The sequence below is a fragment of the Homalodisca vitripennis genome, chromosome 5 (genome assembly GCF_021130785.1).
Source record: "Homalodisca vitripennis isolate AUS2020 chromosome 5, UT_GWSS_2.1, whole genome shotgun sequence".
Classification (NCBI taxonomy): Eukaryota; Metazoa; Arthropoda; class Insecta; order Hemiptera; family Cicadellidae; genus Homalodisca; species Homalodisca vitripennis.
Window position 1 is genome coordinate 39403276 of NC_060211.1, and position 24501 is coordinate 39427776.

Here is a 24501-nt window from a genome sequence, read left to right on the forward strand (position 1 = left end):
AAGTCCTATTGAAGACACACACCAGGTACTTAAATTCCAGTTTGCAGCCGCTGCACTATTGATGACCCAATCTGAAGTCCTATTGAAGACACACATCTGGTACCTAAATTCCAGTTTGCAGCCGCTGCACTATTGCCCGTCCTCTACACTTTACAGTTGAACACAAGTCACTGGGGTTGCTGATTAATGGATTCAAGTTTCCTGCATTCTGTCTCTAGCTCTTCATAATTGTAATTTTCACTATTTGCTATCATATAATGTAAAGTTTAACAATAAAAATGTTCTCTTAAATTCCACTATTTACTTGTCTAGATTATATAAAATATCAATATAGTTTAAGAATAACTATAACTTCTTCCTTTTATTATAAAATCACAGTAGGCTTATAATACGAATATATTTGATATTTATTAATTAATTAGTTTATTGAAAAGGTCTTCGTGTTAGGCATAACTGAAAACTTTCAACTGGATGGTAAAAACCCTTACATAACTATAAAATCTACAGTGTTATTGTGACAAATAATCACATATCCTATTTATCTTTAAGCTTAGAACATGTAACTTCTTCCTGAGCTTAGAACAAATAGTTTTTCATCCATAAAATCCCAGTATAAATAAACCAATTCGGATACTAGTGTCATACGGTTGTCAAGAGACTTTACCATAAAACATCCCTTCAAGAGTTCTTGTTAATATTGATGGTAGTTACCATCAATGTTACCACCAAATAGGGAAAATTATTGAATTTGCATTCAAAAAACGCAGAGATATTTGTGAGGCATCATTATTTGGATGAATTTTTATCATTATGAAATATTCCCACGGTTGAACCGGGCAAAATCTTAGCCCGCTTTCGCAACCAGGGACGTAATTTGGTAATACTGTAACTTTGTTTCAGCAAAATCAGAACAGCTACTACTAAATTGGCCATGTTTAAGAACTTCCTTTCCAGTCTGAGGACCAAGGGTCCACGAAAGGACCTACGGCGTCCTTGACAGCGACCGCATCAATTTAGCGAATCAGAACTTTATTTCAGTTTGCAATCCCAGCCAATATACTTAACTTTTCCATGCATTTTTATTCCGTTTCGGAGTGCACCCTACGACCAGTAGACATAGAATCCAGATGTGCGGCCACTAAAGGATGTAGTAACAGAATGGTTTAGCGAGGTAAAAATCCATTATAGCCGGAACTTTATTTATTTATTCTTCCAACGGAATTACACCAGTAGTACACGTAATAAGTTAAAAATAGTATAAACGATTAATAGCACTAATAATGTTTACATATATAATTAAATAACAAACAGTGTTAAAAATAAATAATCAACAAAATAGCGAATTAGTAATAAATGTAAGTAAGTTAACAAATAATCAACAAAAAGGTAAAAAAAACAAAGAAAATAATAAATAGTTAAATATAAAAACGAGCAACAGTAATAAATGTGTGGTGTATGATAAAATTAAGTAACAACTAAGTAATACAAAATTTTACAAATGCAAAAGTAATAATATATAACTAGCAACATGCAAGAAAAGGTAAATAATCAGGATTATGCGTAAACATAAATAATAATCAACAAAATCTTAAATAAATAAATAAATACACTTTCATTTACAGCCTATTGTATCATCACTACTGCATATTCTCTCATCAATCAAATAACTTCACCCACAGTTCTAATTGGCTTGTGGAATTACTGTCTGAATACAAGAAACGCGCTCCTGAAAAGCAGGGTGTCAACTTATACTAATAGTGCCTGAAATAAGAACATACGTTACTAATGCATCGCCTACCTGTGAATGCTGAGATGACTCATCATGACCTTCTTCATCGACCTCTTATAACTTTAAAGAAGAATTACTAGTCCTAGATATACACTTTGATCAGCTTTGCATCAACGTTAACCTGAATGATGAGCCTGAAGTTCTTCAGCAGCCGTTTGAAATTTTGCAATCACAGGTTGAGGTAACCTTACCTAATTCATTTTCTATAGAAGATCCTGCTACTTGGAATGTTAAGTTAAACTCAGTAGAGGACAATGATGAATACAAAACACAGTAGTGGACTTTTAGAAATCCCTGCGAACTCACTATGACAATAAACAAACATTGAATCGAAATTTCCTTAAAGGCACTTTTCATAATGAGGTTGTTATTGTACCCACAGTCAGGTGATAAGTTTTGTTGTATTGATTGCTATTTATTTCAACCAGGTGACGCAAAAACATTTTTTACAGGTTTCAGTGACAGAAAGCACAGCTTCGAACTAACGGTACTCAAATTTCATTTACATTTTCATGATCGTAGGCATCAAATTCTTACGTAAATCACTAGACAAAAACAATTAATCAAGATTAATAAAATAACATTTATGCAGTGAGAGTGTCAAGAAAAGGTAAACTTTTGGCGAACTATCTCTCAAGTATAGTTTCTCGTGTACAGGTTTTTAGTAGTTACAGGTTCACCAAGGAGACATAGGACTCCGTATCAATTTCAAATTGTTTATATATTTATATTTATTTTTTTACTAAATTGTTAAATGGGTCAGTGTCTTTATTGTTGGCTGAGCGTTAGCGAAGCCTATCACTTGTGGAGCTGAAAAGATTTTCTGTATGTCTGTCAGTCCGCATGAAATCTCGAAAACCTACTATGACCATGGACTTGAAGTTGTGCATGAAGCTTAATTTCTACCCAAAATTCGATGATAGTGCGTTACTCCATGGAATTTCGCTGAGCGTAATCGAATTATTTAACACTGGTCTTGTGGGCAACTATGATGGTAACGAGAGAATAGCTGAATAAATAAAAAAAAACTCAATACACCGATAAGGGAATAAAACACGTGACAACACATTTAGCCTAACATACCTACACTTACATAATTTTATAGTGTTTAATTGTATTATTTAAACAATAAATTTATCGAAATGTTAATGTATCATGTGGTATAAGAGATGTCATGAAAGTTTTATATGTAGACTTTAAATTTTGCATGAAAGTTCGTTTCTACAAGAATGATTTCTATGGTGCGTCATTTTATATTTATGAAATGAGTTATAAATTGAAAGTTTTGCATGCCACTTCATCTAGCCGTTACGGCACGTAGAGTGCCGTACTTCTACCTTCTTGTACTTCAGACCGTAAGCCGCGTAACAGGCTTCGCTAAGTTTCGATGCTGTGGGAATTATTTCAACGACATTCTGTTTAGATATGGTTCATCCCATTGGTCTTCACCTGACTACTGCCATAAGTGACTAAAAGTTCCTTGTAATCATGCCAGGCCTGATCAGGCGAGGAAAAATATCTTGCGTATATAGAAATAAAATTTCACCCAAGTTTAATGCCATATAGATTATTTCGTCCTCGATATACTCTCTTAGTAATAGGATTCACTGACGCTCAGCCAAATTCCGTGAAGGCAAGTGAACTATCGTAGGTCCGCAAATAAAGTTTCTTTAAACTTTCAAGCCTATAGCTCAATTCAGTATCGAGTTATCCCCTTGAGATCATTCTGTTTTTAAGATATCCTGCGAAAGATTAGGCTTCGCTAACGCTTAGCCATTCCCTATGCAGGCGGACGGACACCCACCATCACGGAATCTACGCTATGAGCAGGGTGACCAGACGGATATTCCTGAAAAGGATGACTTTTGGGTGTGAAAAAGGAGGGTATTAAAGCAAAAAGGAGGACAGTATTAAATAATCATATAAACTTTGCGAAAAAATGTATTATGCATTATTGAAAAAACGCACATTTTAAATTAGTACTATGTTTAAGCATATTATAGTAAACGTAAAAAGCTCAAATTGGATTAGTTTTGGAATATAAATCGAAAAATGAAAGATTATTAAAGATTATATTACCATATGCTATGTAACATGTCATACATGTCTTTGTCTTCACTAATTAATCGTAAGGTACCCGATTAGAAACAGATTATAACAATTATACTAATAAACACTTTGGATACTGTTATTATGTTTTTAGTGTTTATATTTTGAAAAACATAATTATCTGGTACATAGCCTATGATATCTTTTCTTGTGTGTTCTTGTGCTTATCGATTTAGAATTCTTAGTTGTGGGATCTACACAATGAAATATATTTTGACCGTTTTCAAATACATACATTAATATTATAAACGTAATAAAAGTATTTTCTATGAATCCGTAAATTAAGGAAGTGTGTGTGTATATGTATATACAGGGTGATTCATGAAGTTCTCCCCCCACTTCTACAGCACATTTTACTAGTAAAAATAATGAAAAAATGTTTTATAAACATAGGTCCGAAAACGCTTCGTTAGCGAGTTACAGCTAGCGAAAGATTTCGCCTGAATTCCTGGGTAAAGAGTAAAATAAAGCCATACTGAACTTTTGGAAAGGTTAATTAAGTAAGAAATATCGTGGATTCTTGTGTAATTTTACCTGATAAAGCTAATAAAATAGGTTTCAGAATTGTACCTGTAGTAGTTTTTGAGGGATTCAGGGTTAAATGCAAAAAATTGGGGCACGAAACAATGTTTTTTTAAGTTTGATGTACAATAACTATGTTAAATTGGTAATAAATACATAAAATCAACAAACATTAATTGTAGAGAATGTAATTCTGAGAAAATTGATATAATCAAAGTCTAAAATGAAACAGAAATAAGTACCAAAAAATCGATTTTATTCAGTATAATACATTACTACTTTTAAGCAAAATTAATTAGGTTGGGCCAACCGTACGCACCTTTTTATAATAATGTTCAAAAAAGAGGCCATCATTATCAATACATTTTGCAGCACGTTTGTGTATTGCTTTTTTTGCGTTTCTTAATTTTTCAGGACTTCCCTGTATCTGCAGAGCCGAATCCATAATACGGGCAATTAATTCATCACAAGAATTCACTTTTGTCTTGTTTACAATGTCTTTCATACATCCCCAGATGCAATAATCCAATGGAGATAGATCTGGTGATCTTGGTGGCCAAGGGTGAGGCCCTCCACGACCAATCCAGTGTCCAGGAAATTGATGATTTAAGTAAGCAGAAACGGCACGTGAAAAGTGGGGAGGTGCTCCGTCATGCTGGAAGTACAAATTTTGTCTGAGATGTAAAGGAACATTCTCTAACAGCTGCGGCAACTCTTCTTGAAGGAAATGCAAATAGAAACTCAGCATTTAGGCGTCCAGGTAATATGAAAGGTCCAATCAGCCGATTGTGCAAAAGGCCACACCAGACATTGACGCTAAATCGGTGTTGAAAGTTCTGTTCCACTACCTCATGAGGATTTTCTTCTGCCCATGAGTGTTCATTGTGCAAGTTATTGACACCATCCCGATTGAATTGTGCCTCATCCGTAAACAAAATACGCTTGTAGAGTTGATTATTAATATTCAAAAAGTTGCAAAACTCCAAGCGAAGCGGACCATCCCCTAGCTGTAGATGTTGAACCTTTTGTTTATGAAACGGATAAAATTTGTTTCGATTAAGAGACCTCCACACCGTTGACTGCGAAACTCCTATCCGCCTAGAAATACGTCGTGTACTTACACCTGGACTGCGATGAACAGCATTAATAACAATATCATCATCAAGTTGGACAGCTCGTTCATAATTGGTTCTAGTACTTGGTAGTGATCCTGTTTCCCGAAGAGTACGAAAAGTTCCTGAAATTGTTTTGGTATCTGGAATCCTCCTATTAGAGTAACGTAGTTCATATTCTTCTACAGCAGCTTTAGCATTACCATTACAGTAACCCAAAATAAAAACCATATCAGCGTATTCCTGTGATGTAAATAAGTAAGGCATTTTTTCGCTGAATAAACAATCGAATTATAACTCACAGAAAAATTGCATTTAATAACACGATTCACAGAACCCGATCTCCTGCTGTAGCTTGCAAAACACCACTAATACACAGTTCTAACGTAACAGTACAGAATACCATTGTTGATCAGATGTTATTCGTGCGTTACCAACTTAGAAATTAATAAAACAAAAAACTGCATTTCGATGATTAGTAAACAATAATGGGAAAATGTTTGCTTCATTTATTTTCGAACTTTTGAAGTAAATTTTTATAAAAAAATACAACGTAATAAAACATGATATTTTTATTTACAAACAAATTTATTTAACATTTAATCTTGTTTTCTCAATTTATCTCATCATTAAGGAACAAACATTTTGTTTTTGTTTTATTTTAACTAAATACCGTACGGTATTTCTTTACAGCTAGTAATGTATTATACTGAATAAAATCGATTTTTTGGTACTTATTTCTGTTTTATTTTAGACTTTAATTATATAAATTTTCTCAGAATTAAATTCTCTACAATTAATGTTTGTTGATTTTTATGTATTTATTACCAATTTAACAAAGTTATTGTACATCAAACTTAAAAAAACATTGTGTCGTGCCCCAATATTTTGCATTTAAACCCTGAATCCCTCAAAAACTACTACAGGTACAGTTCTGAAACCTATTTTATTAGCTTTATCAGGTAAAATTACATAAGAATCCACGATATTTCTTACTTAATTAACCTTTCCAAAAGTTCAGTATGGCTTTATTTTACTCTTTACCCAGGAATTCAGGCGAAATCTTTCGCTAGCTGTAACTCGCTAACGAAGCGTTTTCGGACCTATGTTTATAAAACATTTTTTCATTATTTTTACTAGTAAAATGTGCTATAGAAGTGGGGGGAGAACTTCATGAATCGCCCTGTATATATATATATATATATATATATATATATATATATATATATATATATATTATATATATGTATACAATTTTCGAGGCTACTACGCTTAAGGAATAGACCGCTAGCAGGGTGAGATGAGAATTAATATATTTTGTTGTTTTTTCTCTCGTTTTTTGTCTTGTCTTTTAGTTAAGTAAACTTGTTTTATCTATCAATGACGTGATCTGCACATATGTTTCCCATGAATATAGTATTTTTTGTTATTACTAAGCACATACAATATTATATGAGTATTGTTAATGTTAGTATGTACTAATACAAGTTCAGGTCTAGTACACTAAATAGGTATCTCAACGTCCATTAAACAATAACTGTATTCTCTTTCAATAATACGCATGTTATTCATGAAGAATTTAAAACAATCCGATCATTTAAAAAAGGTATATGTACATAATAAAATTTGTTTTAACTAAAACTAAAAAGTATTCACATAGCCCACACGTAGTTCAAAATGGCATATTAACAACAATTATGCATGTACGAGTGTGAGGACTAATTTTTAAAGCGATTACAATTCAATATACAACATGCAAATTCACAATGACATAAAGCTGATGCGTACAGAAAATAAAAAAACTACAATCAATTCGTGATAATTAATACCTGTTCTACTATTATTTCATTAACAATAACAATATATTTATTAACATTAAAAGACAGATATACACAGAAAGGTTAATTAATTAATACAAGCGTGATTACCACAAAATAGGTTTTAAAATACCGGTTCAAACAATAGAAACAATGTTTCTTGGTTATCACGGGAATTATAACTTTGGAGGTTGGTACAGGGAAGGCGGGTTGCCCCTCCAGCGGGTGTTTCCCCCACTCTCAAATCTGTGGCGCTATGAGCTGTGGCGCTGTGAGCACTCCGGCCAAATCTTTGGCGCTATGAGCTGTGGCGCTGTGAGCATGGATCCGATTATTTATTCGGTTGTGTTGGCGCTGTGAGCACTCGACCAAATCTGTGGCGCTATGAGCTGTTGCGCTGTGAGCTGTGGCGCTGTGAGCATGGACCCGATTATTTATGCGGTTGTGTTGGCGCTGTGAGCACTTCGGCCAAATCTGTGGCGCTATGAGTTGTGGCGGTGTGAGCACATTCACGTTGTGGCGCTGTGAGCAAATTCACGTTGTGGCGCTGTGAGCTTAGGCACTATGAGCCACCACCATATATATAGCATAGTTAAGATGGGAAGGGTTGATTTAGTGCATGGGTTGAGTTTAACCCCATTTCACATTCCGCTTAGTGCAGCGTGTGAAATTTGACAGTGTCAGTGTGAAATCGTGAAAATCTGAGGTCCACGTGTGAAGAGATACCAAAATGTCAGCGACCAAAAAGTTCAAAACGAACTCTTTACATCGTTTCGACATCAGAGACAAAACATAGAGTTATCTAGCTGAGCAGGTGTTCTCATTGTCTCATCAGGTGTACAATCGAGTGCACTATGATGTTTTAGACACGGTTCCAAAGCAAGTTTTCTACCACTTTTCATGCATCTGACAGATATTGTGCATGCTAGTATGTGAATGATTTACTTGAGTTTTTAATAAAATAGCATTAAGTATTTAAATTGTTATAATTTTACTATATCTTTTCTTTAATTGAAATAATTTTATGTTTCCATAGTATTATTAATAATATTGTTGCGACCACTGTTCTTGTTTTATGTTTTAATAGTTACACTATTTCACTGGTTAGTAAAGTAAATCTGTTTTTAATTATTTTAATATAATAATACCATTGTTTAGTAATATTAATTATATTTTTATCCATTTTATTCATTAATTTTTTTAACTGAATAAATTTAAAAACTATTGATAAAAATACAAAGGAGTCAGCCACAAATTTAATAGTTAAAACATAATGATATTCGACTCTTACACATGGGAGAGATGGGTGGAGCACGTTATCCAACTCCATGAAGAGTTTACACTTTAGATCATCCGACTCTTACACATAGGAGAGATGGGTGGATCACGTGACTCAGCTCCATGAAGACTTTATACTTTAGATCATTCGCCTCTTACACATGGAGAGATGGGTGGATCGCGAGATCCAGCTCCATGAAGAGTTTATACTTTAGATCATTCGACTCTTACACATAGGAGAGATGGGTGGATCACGAGATCCAACTCCATGAAGAGTTTATACTTTAGATAATTCGATTCTTACACATGGAGAGATGGGTGGATCGCGAGATCCAGCTCCATGAAGAGTTTATACTTTAGATCATTCGACTCTTACACATAGGAGAGATGGGTGGATCACGAGATCCAACTCTATGAATAGTTTATACTTTAGATAATTCGACTCTTACACATGGAGAGATGGGTGGATCGCGAGATCCAGCTCCATGAAGAGTTTATACTTTAGATAATTCGACTCTTACGCATGGGAGAGATGGGTGGATCGCGAGATCCAGTTCCATGAAGAGTTTATACTTTAGACCATTCGACTCTTACACATAGGAGAGATGTGTGGATCACGAGATCCAACTCCATGAAGAGTTTATACTTTAGATAATTCGACTCTTACACATGGAGAGATGGGTGGATCGCGAGATCCAGCTCCATGAAGAGTTTATACTTTAGATAATTCGACTCTTACGCATGGGAGAGGTGGGTGGATCGCGAGATCCAGCTCCATGAAGAGTTTATACTTTAAACCATTCGACTCTTACACATAGGAGAGATGTGTGGATCACGAGATCCAACTCCATGAAGAGTTTATACTTTAGATAATTCGACTCTTATACATGGAGAGATGGGTGGATCGCGAGATCCAGCTCCATGAAGAGTTTATACTTTAGATAATTCGACTCTTACACATAGGAGAGATGGGTAAATCGCGAGATCCAGCTCCATGAAGAGTTTATACTTTAGATCATTCGACTCTTACACATAGGAGAGATGGGTGAATCACGAGATCCAACTCCATGAAGAGTTTATACTTTAGATCATTCGACTCTTACACATAGGAGAGATGGGTGGATCACGAGATCCAACTCCATGAAGAGTTTATACTTTAGATCATTCGACTCTTACACATGGAGAGATGGGTGGATCGCGAGATCCAGCTCCATGAAGAGTTTATACTTTAGATCATTCGACTCTTATACATGGGAGAGATGGGTGGAGCACGTTATCCAACTCCATGAAGAGTTTACACTTTAGATCATCCGACTCTTACACATGGGAGAGATGGGTGGATCACGTGACTCAGCTCCATGAAGACTTTATACTTTAGATCATTCGCCTCTTACACATGGAGAGATGGGTGGATCGCGAGATCCAGCTCAATGAAGAGTTTATACTTTAGATCATTCGACTCTTACACATAGGAGAGATGGGTGGATCACGAGATCCAACTCCTTGAAGAGTTTATACTTTAGATAATTCGACTCTTACACATAGGAGAGATGGGTGGATCACGAGATCCAACTCCATGAAGAGTTTATACTTTAGATAATTCGATTCTTACACATGGAGAGATGGGTGGATCGCGAGATCCAGCTCCAAGAAGAGTTTATACTTTAGATCATTCGACTCTTACACATAGGAGAGATGGGTGGATCACGAGATCCAACTCTATGAAGAGTTTTATACTTTAGATAATTCGACTCTTACACATGGAGAGATGGGTGGATCGTGAGATCCAGCTCCATGAAGAGTTTATACTTTAGATAATTCGACTCTTACGCATGGGAGAGATGGGTGGATCGCGAGATCCAGTTCCATGAAGAGTTTATACTTTAGACCATTCGACTCTTACACATAGGAGAGATGTGTGGATCACGAGATCCAACTCCATGAAGAGTTTATACTTTAGATAATTCGACTCTTACACATGGAGAGATGGGTGGATCGCGAGATCCAGCTCCATGAAGAGTTTATACTTTAGATAATTCGACTCTTACGCATGGGAGAGGTGGGTGGATCGCGAGATCCAGCTCCATGAAGAGTTTATACTTTAAACCATTCGACTCTTACACATAGGAGAGATGTGTGGATCACGAGATCCAACTCCATGAAGAGTTTATACTTTAGATAATTCGACTCTTACACTTGGAGAGATGGGTGGATCGCGAGATCCAGCTCCATGAAGAGTTTATACTTTAGATAATTCGACTCTTACACATAGGAGAGATGGGTGGATCGCGAGATCCAGCTCCATGAAGAGTTTATACTTTAGATCATTCGACTCTTACACATAGGAGAGATGGGTGGATCACGAGATCCAACTCCATGAAGAGGTTATACTTTAGATCATTCGACTCTTACACATAGGAGAGATGGGTGGATCACGAGATCCAACTCCATGAAGAGTTTATACTTTAGATAATTCGACTCTTACACATAGGAGAGATGGGTGGATCGCGAGATCCAGCTCCATGAAGAGTTTATACTTTAGATCATTCGACTCTTACACATAGGAGAGATGGGTGGCTCACGAGATCCAACTCCATGAAGAGTTTATACTTTAGATAATTCGACTCTTACACATGGAGAGATGGGTGGATCGCGAGATCCAGCTCCATGAAGAGTTTATACTTTAGATAATTCGACTCTTACACATGGGAGAGATGGGTGGATCGCGAGATCCAGCTCCATGAAGAGTTTGTACTTTAGATCATTCGACTCTTACACATGAGAGAAATGGGTGGATCACATGATCCAGCTCCATGATGAGTTCATATTTTTTAAATATGGAATTGAATATATACGAAAAAGCATCTATGACAAATAACCAGCAAAACCTAAAAAATATTCGAATGCGTATAAATTATATTTAAAAAATCTTCCAGAATTATTCAGTTAATAATAAGGACGTATATGTATTTAAAGGTTACCACTGCTTTTATGAAAATATGTCAATCATTTTAATTACAACAGACTCTTATTGGGAAAATAGCACAAATCCAGATTAACTCTGTTATCAATCACTGCCAACACAGTACAGGTGTCAGCTATTCCAATAATACATTTGAATAAACATGATAATTGTCGCAATTCGTAACTCCAATCATACCTGATAATTGCTTAAAGTGCTAATAGTACTTAAACATGCCTTGGACTGTTTTGTTAACCATTTAATGAATATTTCAAAGATGGTCATAATTCACGTGCTAAACATTTATCTTGATTATTGCACAATGTAGTGTAAATGTTTTTTTTATAGATGTCAAAAGATTTATAACTTTATTCCTCTTATATGAATTTTATTTCTATTAAAGTTTTAACACGCTTTGAGACATAATGGCGTAAAATATCCTGGCGTTAATGCGGATAATGGTTACACCGATATAATGGAATATCGAAGGGGCCAGATTCCGTTATATGCCCCCAACGCTTAAACTTTTTTCAATGAACTTAGAACGTTATAAAACGATGTAGTTGAGTAACAGAACTAACATTCCATCAATCAACAAGCATTTCCACGTATTGCGATCGGTATTGTTGTCACTGTTAGTTTATCTTTCTCGAGAATCCCGATTACGGCAAGCCGCGCGGCATCACATGATTATTTAAGTTTTTTGCACGGTACATAATTGCCTTTCCATTACAATTCAATTTATATTTCTGATAAGCCCCTCTAGAATTTGATATTTTACTGATAGGTACTATCTAGAGGGATGCTTTTCTTTCGTTAACCGAAGGTACTGCCCCGCGCTGATGGCCGGAGGCACTCGCATTTTGGGTGGCGGAGTGTGATCAAGAATAAAAACAAGTTTTGTGTGTTTTCATCAATAAAGAGTTTAGTTTTTGTTTGGTAATGTTTGTTTTTGTTGAAATTTGTCTTTGGAGAAATGTAGGGGTGTGGTCGATATAATACGTAAGTACCCTTTTTTCTTAGCTAGTAACTAATTGTAATTCACTATAATCATCCGTAAATGAAAAATTAGCGTTTGGAGCATATAACGGAATCTGACCATCGAAGGATGCGACAGGACATAATTATCGCACACTGACAGGACAGACTGCCCTTTGACCCCAATAGGGTTATCACTTGAACTAAGTGGAATCTCCTAACCGTGCTTAAAATGCATGTGACGTAATCTAACATACTCTTGATGTGTTCAAACCCTTGATACTGGGCCCCTATGGCGCAGTATATCGGGTACGGCGGTTATCTTGCTATAACCGAATCAAGCAACGTCGAACTTGATTGCTGCTTGGATAAGTGACTGCTGAGCGATCCTGTCCTTGCAAGCCATTCGCCTGCCAGGACAGGTTTGGTGGTCACCTCTAAGCAGTTCGTCTCCAGATTAAGTGTTAAAGAGGGCTTCTTAGCCCTAACTTCGCCTGGTTAAATAGGACTTTCTTGACTTTGAATTTTTACCGGACGGTGTATTTGGGCAGTTTCTCCCCAAAATAAACAAGGTCCTTCCTTAAATCAAGAGAAACCTATGCAGCAAGTTTGAAGTCTCTAGGACCTTTCTATTGAGAAATATTACACATACAGACAAACTACCTGGTCCTCAGTAATCAGCATTCCTGATTCTAATGAAAACCAGCACTGTTGTTTTCAGTATATAAGATTTTAAGCCGTCTCCACACAATTCAATGTTCCATTGTTGTCGCTGTCCATGTTAATTTATTAAAAGGTGGTTTTGATTTCAAAACACAGACTATTAATTAAATAAATGGTTTTTACTCTTAAAGTATTTTAAATTTGTATAGAATTCTTTACCATACATAGAGAGAGCAAATGGAATGTGTTGCGAAATCTATAAATTATTTAAGGCTGAACTTCGCCGCGTAACAAGTTTTGCTGAGGTTGCATACAAAGTTTTGAATCTATATCTAGTCACACGATGCATTAACACTTTTGTCCATTAAGTTAGGTTCTGTTGCAATCTATATATATAAAAATGAAACTGTTCGTGTGTAACAGCATCACTCACAAACGGCTGGACGGATTCGCCTAATTTTTTTTTAAATTTGTTCGTCTTGATCTGTAGAAGGTTATAGGATACTTTTTATCCCTTTCCCGATTCAGGATTCCGCCCCACTGGTTACAGAAATACCCGTAAGAAATGCATTGCAGCAAACATATGTTATTAAGTGAAAGAGTCTTTTCAAATTTTTAATCAGCTGTTCTTTGTAAACATATATAATGCGACAAAAAATATATTTATATATAAATTTCTTTACACTTATAGTTTTAAAGCATAGAGTAAGCTTAAGAGAAACGACAAATTTTGTTTAAACTGTTTCTGCAATCATAATATATAAAAATGAATGTTTGTGTGTTTGTCCTTTATAGACTCAGAAACTATTGGACCGATCACTATGAAAATTTGTATTTTTCTATGTAGAAGGTTTATACGCAATGCCCATTGATGTAACTAACCACCAGGCTGTACTGCAAGATATAAAAGTTATCAAAGCGCCTGCACATTATAAACTGCAATTACAACACAGTAGTTACGTATATTAAAATATCCAAACACTATTTGAAGGCAAAGAAATATACGGGCAAAGCTTAAGAGACGCGTGCGAAGCCGCGGGAAACAGCTAGTGTTAAAATAAAAAAGTTCTGTTGAGATAGGGTAGTACAACGTAGCAGTGCACCAAAACAAATGTTTTCCCCACACTGTTATTTTTGGTTTTATTCTATAATTAAAAAGGTCACGTACTGAAATAACACATGACTGTACACAGTTTGTTTACAAATTTATTTATTCTCCTATTTTCCCGTTGCCATCTTAGGACCAATGTACAAATATTCCCTCATATGTTGCTCCTACAGAATGAAGGTTCATGCAACATTTCAAGTCTGTTGGATGTTTTTCGAGATATTGTGTGGACTGACAGACAGATAGACAGACAGACAGAAATGTACATTTTTCCAACCTTTAATAAGCTTCGCTAAAGCTCAGCCGATAGACAACTGATGGCTTCAACCTACTTAGATACCTTGAAATGTTTCTAGTTCAGCTTCAAAATATTTAACGATGAGTTATGTACGGTGACTTATTATGAAATTTTTATGAATTTTTGTTCACTCAATATTTGTATTAGTTTTTGTCTGCATTCTCTACAACATTGCTAATTATCAGAATTCTTAAGTCATATAAATAAGTTATTCTGCTTCAGATAACTTCTTTCAATTAAAAAAATTCATAAAATTAATCTACACACTGCTCAAGATAGAATTTTAATCCCAAACATTTCAACTCCAGTCTACGCACAGGTCATTAAGGCCCGTGTAGACTCTTTTCCCATATTTTTGTAAATTACACGGAAATTATATAGCAAATTAAATGCTGGTTTCACTAGCTATGTGTGTAGATGTGTGTATATGTGTAAATATGTATATATTATTTTAAATTTTAATTTATCTCTTTATTTCAATATATGGATTTATTTCTTTGTGATATGTCTTTTTAATATTATTTAGCGCTAATTATTTAATGTTAAATATTTTGAATTCTATTACTAGAATATTTTTGTATATTTTATAACCATTAGAAATCCAAATGCTGCATTTGTTTCCTTTATAAATATAAATATTTACTTCTGTTTTTCAGGTTTTTGTGAAAATAAACGTGATTTGATTTGACTTGCGTGTTTATTACAAAAGGGTGGCATTTCACACACATGCTCGTACAGACTGGCTGAGTTTACAAGTGTAAATTCATAGCTCACAATAGTTACAGCTATATTATATTCAGTGTTTTATTTTACTTGAAAGGTGTGCTTGAAAATCATAAAACAACTAACGTATTTCATATTTTATATAAAATAACTAATTTTATTTGACAAATTTTTTATATGAAATTCATTGTAGATATATTTTGAATATGCCTTTCCATTTAGTGATAATTACCTAATTATTTTACTTCGATACTCAACATTCTTTAATGTAGCTACCTAAATATGTGCACAAAATTAACATAGTGTGTTGAGTAACATTGTAACAATACTGTAACATTGAGTTATAATATATATATATATATATATATATATATATATATATATATATATATATATATATATATATATATATATATATATATATAATATATATATATACAGGGTGATTCATGAAGTTCTCCCCCCACTTCTACAGCACATTGTACTAGTAAAAATAATGAAAAAATGTTATATAAACATAGGTCCGAAAACGCTTCGTTAGCGAGTTACAGCTAGCGAAAGATTTCGCCTGAATTCCTGGGTAAAGAGTAAAATAAAGCCATACTGAACTTTTGGAAAGGTTAATTAAGTAAGAAATATCGTGGATTCTTATGTATTTTTACCTGATAAAGCTAATAAAATAGGTTTCAGAACTGTACCCGTAGTAGTTTTTGAGGGATTCAGGGTTAAATGCAAAATATTGGGTCACGAAACAATGTTTTTTTAAGTTTGATGTACAATAACTTTGATAAATTGGTAATAAATACATAAAATCAACAAACATTAATTGTAGAGAATTTAATTCTGAGAAAATTGATATAATCAAAGTCTAAAATAAAATAGAAATAAGTACCAAAAAATCGATTTTATTCAGTATAATACATTACTAGTTTTAAGCAAAATTAATCAGGTTGGGCCAACCGTACGCACCTTTTTATAATAGATGTTCGAAAATGAGGCCATCATTATCAATACATTTTGCAGCACGTTTGTGTATTGCTTTTGTTGCGTTTCTTAATTTTTCAGGACTTCCCTGTATCTGCACAGCCGAATCCATAATACGGGCAATTAATTCATCACGAGAATTCACTTTTGTCTTGTATACAATGTCTTTCATCCATCCCCAGACGCAATAATCCAATGGAGATAGATCTGGTGATCTTGGTGGCCAAGGGTGAGGCCCTCCACGACCAATCATCAGGAAATTGATGATTTAAGTAAGCAGAAACGGCACGTGAAAAGTGGGGAGGTACTCCGTCATGCTGGAAGTACAAATTTTGTCTGAGATGTAAAGGAACATTCTCTAACAGCTGCGGCAACTCTTCTTGAAGGAAATGCAAATAGAACTCAGCATTTAGGCGTCCAGGTAATATGAAAGGTCCAATCAGCCGATTGTGCAAAAGGCCACACCAGACATTGACGCTAAATCGGTGTTGAAAGTTCTGTTCCACTACCTCATGTGGATTTTCTTCTGCCTATGAGTGTTCATTGTGCAAGTTATTGACACCATTCCGAGTGAATTGTGCCTCATCCGTAAACAAAATACGCTTGTAGAGTTGATTATTAATATTCAAAAAGTTGCAAAACTCCAAGCGAAGTGGACCATCCCCTAGCTGTAGATGTTGAACCTTTTGTTTATGAAACGGATAAAATTTGTTTCGATTAAGTGACCTCCACAACGTTGACTGCGAAACTCCTATCCGCCTAGAAATACGTCGTGTACTTACACCTGGACTGCGATGAACAGCATTAATAACAATATCCAATCCATCATCCAGTCCATCATCAAGTTGGACAGCTCGTTCATAATTGGTTCTAGTACTTGGTAGTGATCCTGTTTCCCGAAGGGTACGAAAAGTTCCTGAAATTGTTTTGGTATCTGGAATCCTCCTATTAGGGTAACGTAGTTCATATTATTCTACAGCAGCTCTAGCATTACCATTACAGTAACCCAAAATAAAAACCATAACAGCGTATTCCTCTGATGTAAATAAGTAAGGCATTTTTTCGCTGAATAAACAATCGAATTATAACTCACAGAAAAATTGCATTTAATAACACGATTCACAGAACCTGATCTCCTGCTGTAGCTTGAAAAACACCACTAATACACAGTTCTAACGTAACAGTACAGAATACCATTGTTGATCAGCTGTTATTCGTGCGTTACCAACTTAGAAATTAATAAAACAAAAAACTGCATTTCGATGATTAGTAAACAATAATGGGAAAATGTTTGCTTCATTTATTTTCGAACATTTAATGTAAATTATTTTAAAAAGAATACAACGTAATAAAACATGATATTGTTATTTACAAACAAATTTATTTAACAGTTAATCTTGTTTTCTCAATTTATCTCATCATTAAGGAACAAACATTTTGTTTTTGTTTTATTTTAACTAAATACCGTACAGTATTTCTTTACAGCTAGTAATGTATTATACTGAATAAAATCGATTTTTTGGTACTTATTTCTATTTTATTTTAGACTTTGATTATATCAATTTTCTCAGAATTAAATTCACTACAATTAATGTTTGTTGATTTTATGTATTTATTACCAATTTAACAAAGTTATTGTACATCAAACTTAAAAAAACATTGTTTCGTGACCCAATTTTTTGCATTTAACCCTGAATCCCTCAAAAACTACTACAGGTACAGTTCTGAAACCTATTTTATTAGCTTTATCAGGTAAAAATACATAAGAATCCACGATATTTCTTACTTAATTAACCTTTCCAAAAGTTCAGTATGGCTTTATACTGAATACATATATGGCTTATACTTTATACAGTTACTCTTTACCCAGGAATTCAGGCGAAATCTTTCGCTAGCTGTAACTCGCTAACGAAGCGTTTTCGGATCTATGTTTATATAACATTTTTTCATTATTTTTACTAGTACAATGTGCTGTAGAAGTGGGGGGAGAACTTCATGAATCACCCTGTATATATACTAGCTGACCTGACAGACTTCGTCCTGTCAAAAAGATTTGTAATGTGGCAGTTTTTTGCCTACGTATTAAAAAAAATTCTCCTGAACAGAACCGTCACCCTGGTGATAGGGCGTTGTGAATAAAAAATAATTAAATAAAACATATATAAGGATTTAAAAGTAAGTAATCGCTTTATTGTTAATCATGTGAATCATAATTATTATTATTATCATTGTAGTGCTTTGTGTTATACGATGTTTTTTGTTTGATTACCTGGCGCATAGATAAACAAATCTGATGGTTTTCCAACACGGGAACAGGCAACATACAATTGACCATGTGAGAAACATGGGTTTTCTAGATTAATACCACAAACACTTAATGATTGCCCCTGGGACTTGTTTATAGTCATAGCAAAAGCAAGCCGCACTGGAAACTGTAGTCGTTTAAACTCAAATGGCACATCAGTCGGAATCATTGGGATGCGCGGTATGAGAACATCCTCTCCTTTATACTTTCCTTTGAGTATAGTTGCTTCTATCACATTGTTTAGTAAATTTTTTATCGCTAACCGTGTACCGTTGCAAAGACGCGGTTGGTTGATATTTCGCAACATTATAACCACCGATCCAACCTTTAATTGAAGATTGTGAGGTGGCAATCCTGGCAAATCCAGCGAGTTTAAAAATTCCAGTGGATAGTTGACTACATCATCTTGATTAGTAGCCGAATCAACTGATTTATATATCCTCAATTCGCCTGTAATTTGTTCTTGAATTTTGAAATTTAATTCATTTACATCTATGTTTTTTGCAGCCAGTATAGCTCGTTCGCTCAACCAATCATGGTTTCTGTAATTTTGAGAAACATCTGGAAACACCTTCTGAATAAGTTCATCTTTTGATCGAGTTAACTGACAAAAACTTTGAGGAAAGTTAATGCAGCCAGTCAACATGTCTATAGGAAATTTGCCATTACCAATGTCAATGAGTTGTTTAGAGAATATGTTTCCAGATTGGTCATTTTGCAACTCGACACGCATATTCTTGCTTAAATGAAGTACTTTGACATGTTTCCACAAATTGGAGGACTTTAGACATGCATTGAGTTCATCAGCTGGCGTTGATCGTGGAATCACTGGCAATGTTTGACGAAAATCTCCTGCTAATAAAATCATTGCACCACCAAATCGGTTATTATTGCTCCGTAGATCTTTTAAGGTTCTGTCTAAAGCCTCCAAAGATTTTTTATGTGCCATCGTGCATTCATCCCAAACAATCAATTTACATTGCTGCAAAACCTTTGCCATTGCAGAGTTCTTCGAAACGTTGCAGGTTGGAGTTTCATTGCTTTGCATATTTAATGGCAATTTTAGTGCTGAATGGGCTGTTCGACCACCTTCAAGCAAAGTTGCTGCGATTCCCGACGAAGCGAGTGCAAGTGCAATTTTATTTTGTGAGCGAATTGTTGCTAATATTAATGAAATCAAAAAAGTTTTTCCTGTACCACCAGGTGCATCTAAGAAGTAAATCCCTCCAGTTTCATCATTTGTTACTTTCATAAGAGTTTCAAATACATACTTCTGTTGTTCATTTAACAGTGGAAGATTTGTTTGAATTAATTCTTTCAAAGCGTTGAAATCATACAGTTTTTCTCGATGCAACTCTTGGTTAAAAGCGTCATGCATTGGACGATTGGGCGCGGTCAGGCCTAATTGAATTAATAGTTTGTTTGACATTATCAAGCACATGTCCTCAATTGAAATCAATGCTTCATTGTAAATTTCTTCACTGATTTGTATATTTGGATTTCCCATTCTATTCCGTATTTGATACAAAATATCATCACACATATAATCTTTGTACTTGATCCACAAATCAATTGGGTTTGATGGGAAGCATGTAGATATGATTATAGAAAACAATGTTCGTATTTGATGAGCGTGTGATGATATTACAGCATCATTGAGAGTTTGATCCCAATGAGCGTCATTTTCAAGCAATTGCAAACGTTGACAGGCTTCTCTGTAGGATCCACACAATTCACCATCAACAGTTCGTAACTGTTGGAATGATGTTGGGCCACGTACATTGACTAATAGCAGTCGTAAATAAAAACATTCATCATTGCTTGGATGTACTGAATAAATCCGGCCAATCGCATCGGTGGAATATACATCTGTATATCCTGGAACTGGTTTTCCTTGTTTCCGTCGTATAAATCTCCTTGAGGGTTGATTCCAGGTATAATATTTTGGCATTTCAGAATATAGCAATGTTTGTGCGAAATCATCGTTTTGGCATGTCTCAAAAAAACTGGTTAATGTAGTAGATGGTGGCTGAGCAGCTCTTTGTACTGCGTTCTGTGCTGTAAAATACACTCTTTGTCCATTTTCTAAATGCACAGCTAAGTGAACAACAGAAGGGTGTCTCTCATGAATAGGAAAAGAAAATATTCGCCAAACTGCTTCATTACTACTGACATAGCGGCCCATTTGGTATTGGGTAACTTCATCATTGGAATTCTCTGCACCAATTCCAATCACAGCCATATCACTCCCTTTGGTTACATATTTGCAAATGTATTTAATAGATTTCACTGAATGGCAAGATTCAACGTTGATGTGTGCTTTGAATGTCTTTGATAAAATGGGTGAATATGGAACAATCCAACGATTATCTATTTCAATATATTGTTGATTTAATTTGACAATTGTTGATTTTCCATTGTCTGCTGTCGATCTGCGACGATACAATGGATAACCGTCATTACCAGTAATTGTTTCCGATATTAATGTCCGTGGATATCGTTTTGAACATTTACCATCCATCATACACGGTGAATTTTGATTAAGAGTTCCACAGGGACCATGTATCATGTTTTTGATAACTACCTCATGCAATCCAGGATCTACTTGTACATTAGGGATTTCAGCTGATATCACTGCATCAACTTCATTTGGCCTTATCTTTTCAACCAACCAAATCAAAATGTGTGCATGTGGCAATCCTCGTTTCTGCCACTCCATAGAATACATCCAGCAGCGTGTCTCACCAAACACATTATGTTTTACGATGAAATCCATTAAAGATTTCAATTTTTGTCTAAAGACTCTGGCTGTAATATCATGACGATCAATGGGTGATTGCCCAGGGAATAACTCCTGCTTGATTTCTATCCATTGCGGATTGCATGTAAATGTGATGAACAAATCTGCTGTACCATAATGACGAACATACGACATGGCATCTTGAGCATATTCGTGCATATGCCGAGGGCTTCCGATGTATGTTGCTGGAAGAATAGTCATCCGACCGACATTCTGTGCATTTCCATCAGTATTAATCGCATCTCGAAGGTGAATATACTCTTCAGATCGGAGTTTGGTTTGATTCAACCTGATGAATGTAAATCTCTCCGTTTCAATTTTAACATACATGTCAACAACATATTTGTGATATAATCGCCGACATTTCAATATGTGATTTTCTTCATTTTCCCGAATCATTAGGCGGTATGAATAATAGTTCATTGAACTGACTTTTTTGTTGGTTTCAGAACCTGTAAATATATTTTGTTTTAATAACATTCAAATATAAAATTAAAATATATAATATAATGACTGAGATATTATCGCCATAGCTAAACTAATATTTTAGTTACCTATAATGGGATTTATCATTTTTATTGAGAAATCGTAGCCATCTTCACCTTGCCAAAATATAATGGGATATTGCAGTGCATCATATGAGCGGTGTGTTTCCTTTATACGTTGTAATTGATCATTCCGACGATGTAAAACAATATCACGGGATTCCAAGTTTTCTCCAACTACAACGATAGCAACTTCATCAATAGTTGGTGCATTAAAACGTCTTGTATGTTGACCTGCAGGTGTTTTATCAGCTCTGATTACAATTTTGTGATTATCGGATGGCATCAGATCCAGGGCAGTTTTAAACAATATAATCAATTGATTGTGTTGATGAAATAAAGTTTGTAATTGTTCTACAATAGACCTCTTTACTAAATTGTTATGTGCACAACGCAGATCAATTTCTTGTGGTGAATTGCCCATAAAATAAATTTGCAGGAATTTGTTGTCGCTATCTGACACTGGTAACAGTGAACCTGCTCTGTGATATATTTGCCCTTGTATCTGTAAATAAAAAAAATATTATGGTGTGGTATAAATTAATGGATTGTCAGTGATCAAACTTGAATAATATTTTATCTTAAAAAGTATATATTTAGTTTTAACTAATATCTATCAAATATAAAATATAATAAAAGTGTCACTGAAACTGAATCACCATATAATATGATGACTAAGTGATATATAAGTGATTAAGAAATTAGAGATTAGTGACACATCTTAACTTTGGTGACAGAAAATTTTGTTCGCTAAAATAATTATGAGTAACTGCTATAATACATACCTTGAAAGTTGGCATAAAATTTTCCCGAACTACATTTGTTGTCCCAAATGAAGTCATTTGAAAGCAATTGTTATATTGTTGGATATGTGTCAAAAAGTGTATAGAATCTGTTCCTATTCCTGAAACCAATGAGTACAATGGTTCTGGTGGTGGATCCAATGGTATCAATTTTACTTTACCATTTGCGCAACACAATCCATTGGCTTCGTTTTTGTATTTTAATGCCTTACAGTGTGAGCAAACCGAGTTCATAGAACCAATAACAACACATTGGTAGTTACTGTAGTCAATTGACACATCGTAACTGAAAGCAGCTCGATTCAAACTTGCGCGATTATTAGTTGAATGTCGCGCTCGCGATTCACGCGTTTGTAATATCCGAATTCTTTCACGTTCATTTCCGTCGTCACGTTCTTGTGCAGTACGATTAGATCGGTAATTAGCTTGGTTTGTAGCATTTCTGGTTCTTCTACCTAAATTGCTTCGTCTTATAGGAGGCATATCAAATATAAATTATTTTTTCACTAATCACGAACTAAACAAACACTAACTAAGTAAACACTCTGCACAAAACACGATATACGAATTTGTTTCGTGTATCAGTTGACAAAAGCAAACTCAATAGATTAGGTCACAGATATATTAATGTTTTATTTACTATCTGCATTACACGATCACGCACTGTTTATTTATTATTGGTAACATTTAAATGTAAGCAGATGTTTCAGAAAGTTTGTCGAACTAAACTGGCACTAAACAGCTGTTTAGTGCCAGTTTAATTTTAATTATGAAACGTACAAAATACAATTTTTCCTGAATTCCAAAATATTCCAGATATATTTTCTTAACTTTTTCTTCATAAAAACCTTCCTCGGATTTCAATGAACATTTTACAAAAAGAATTAACAGAATCCGTCCACCCGTTATCGAGTTTAGCGCTTACCAACACATTTCGACATTCATTTTTATTTATAAGATATATATATATATATATATATATATATATATATATGTGTGTGTTGTAACAATATTGTTACAATGTTACTCAACACACTATGTTTGAAAAATTATTTGAAAAATAAAGTTACACTCCGTTTTAACTATTGTAACTACTGAAATATAAATGCAAACCAAGGAAAGGATATTATAATGTGAAAAAGACTAGCAATTATTTTTAGTTTCCGAACTGTTATCTTATCTAGTTGTTGTTTATATCGAGCTGAAGTGATGGCAACGAATGAAAAACATCACTCTTTGTACCAGTTTTCACGTAACAGCTCAAAATCCTTTAGGCTTATATCTAAATATTCACTTTTTGAAGGCTGAATCTAATTAAAAATTAAATCTGTTTCCACGTATATATTTAAATGCAATATTACTGAAACAAAAGCAATTTGCATATGAATAACAACAATAAGATCGTAACACAGTAGCATATCTAATACAAGAGATTATTACATGTAAGTGTCACTAAATGATAATCTTTACTCCAAAGGCTTTGGAAGTTCAAATGTAAAGTACTATCATCCAGTGAAACAAAAATTCAGTAACACTACGTTCGAGATCTGCAATCTGGTTTCTTCTTCAGGTAAATAACCACCAACTTTACCTGAAGAAGAGATAAGATTGCAGATCTCGAAACGTAGTGTTACTGATTTTTTGTCTCACTGAGCAATGGCAAATGTAAAGTACTAAATCAAATACAGTTAAATGTTGCACATGT

General features: G+C 34.6%; 2 protein-coding genes across 2 annotated transcripts in view; one reads left to right on the forward strand and one right to left on the reverse strand.

Annotated features, from left to right (window-relative positions):
* The window catches only part of LOC124362036 (proton-coupled amino acid transporter-like protein pathetic), a 77351-nt gene that overhangs the window by 22344 nt on the left and 30506 nt on the right, over positions 1-24501 (forward strand). The window lies entirely within an intron of this gene.
* Positions 18587-20565, reverse strand: LOC124362035 (ATP-dependent DNA helicase pif1-like). Its single transcript, XM_046816187.1, has one exon. The coding sequence runs from the start codon at positions 20189-20191 to the stop codon at positions 18587-18589; it is 1605 nt and encodes a 534-aa protein (XP_046672143.1). The 5' UTR covers positions 20192-20565.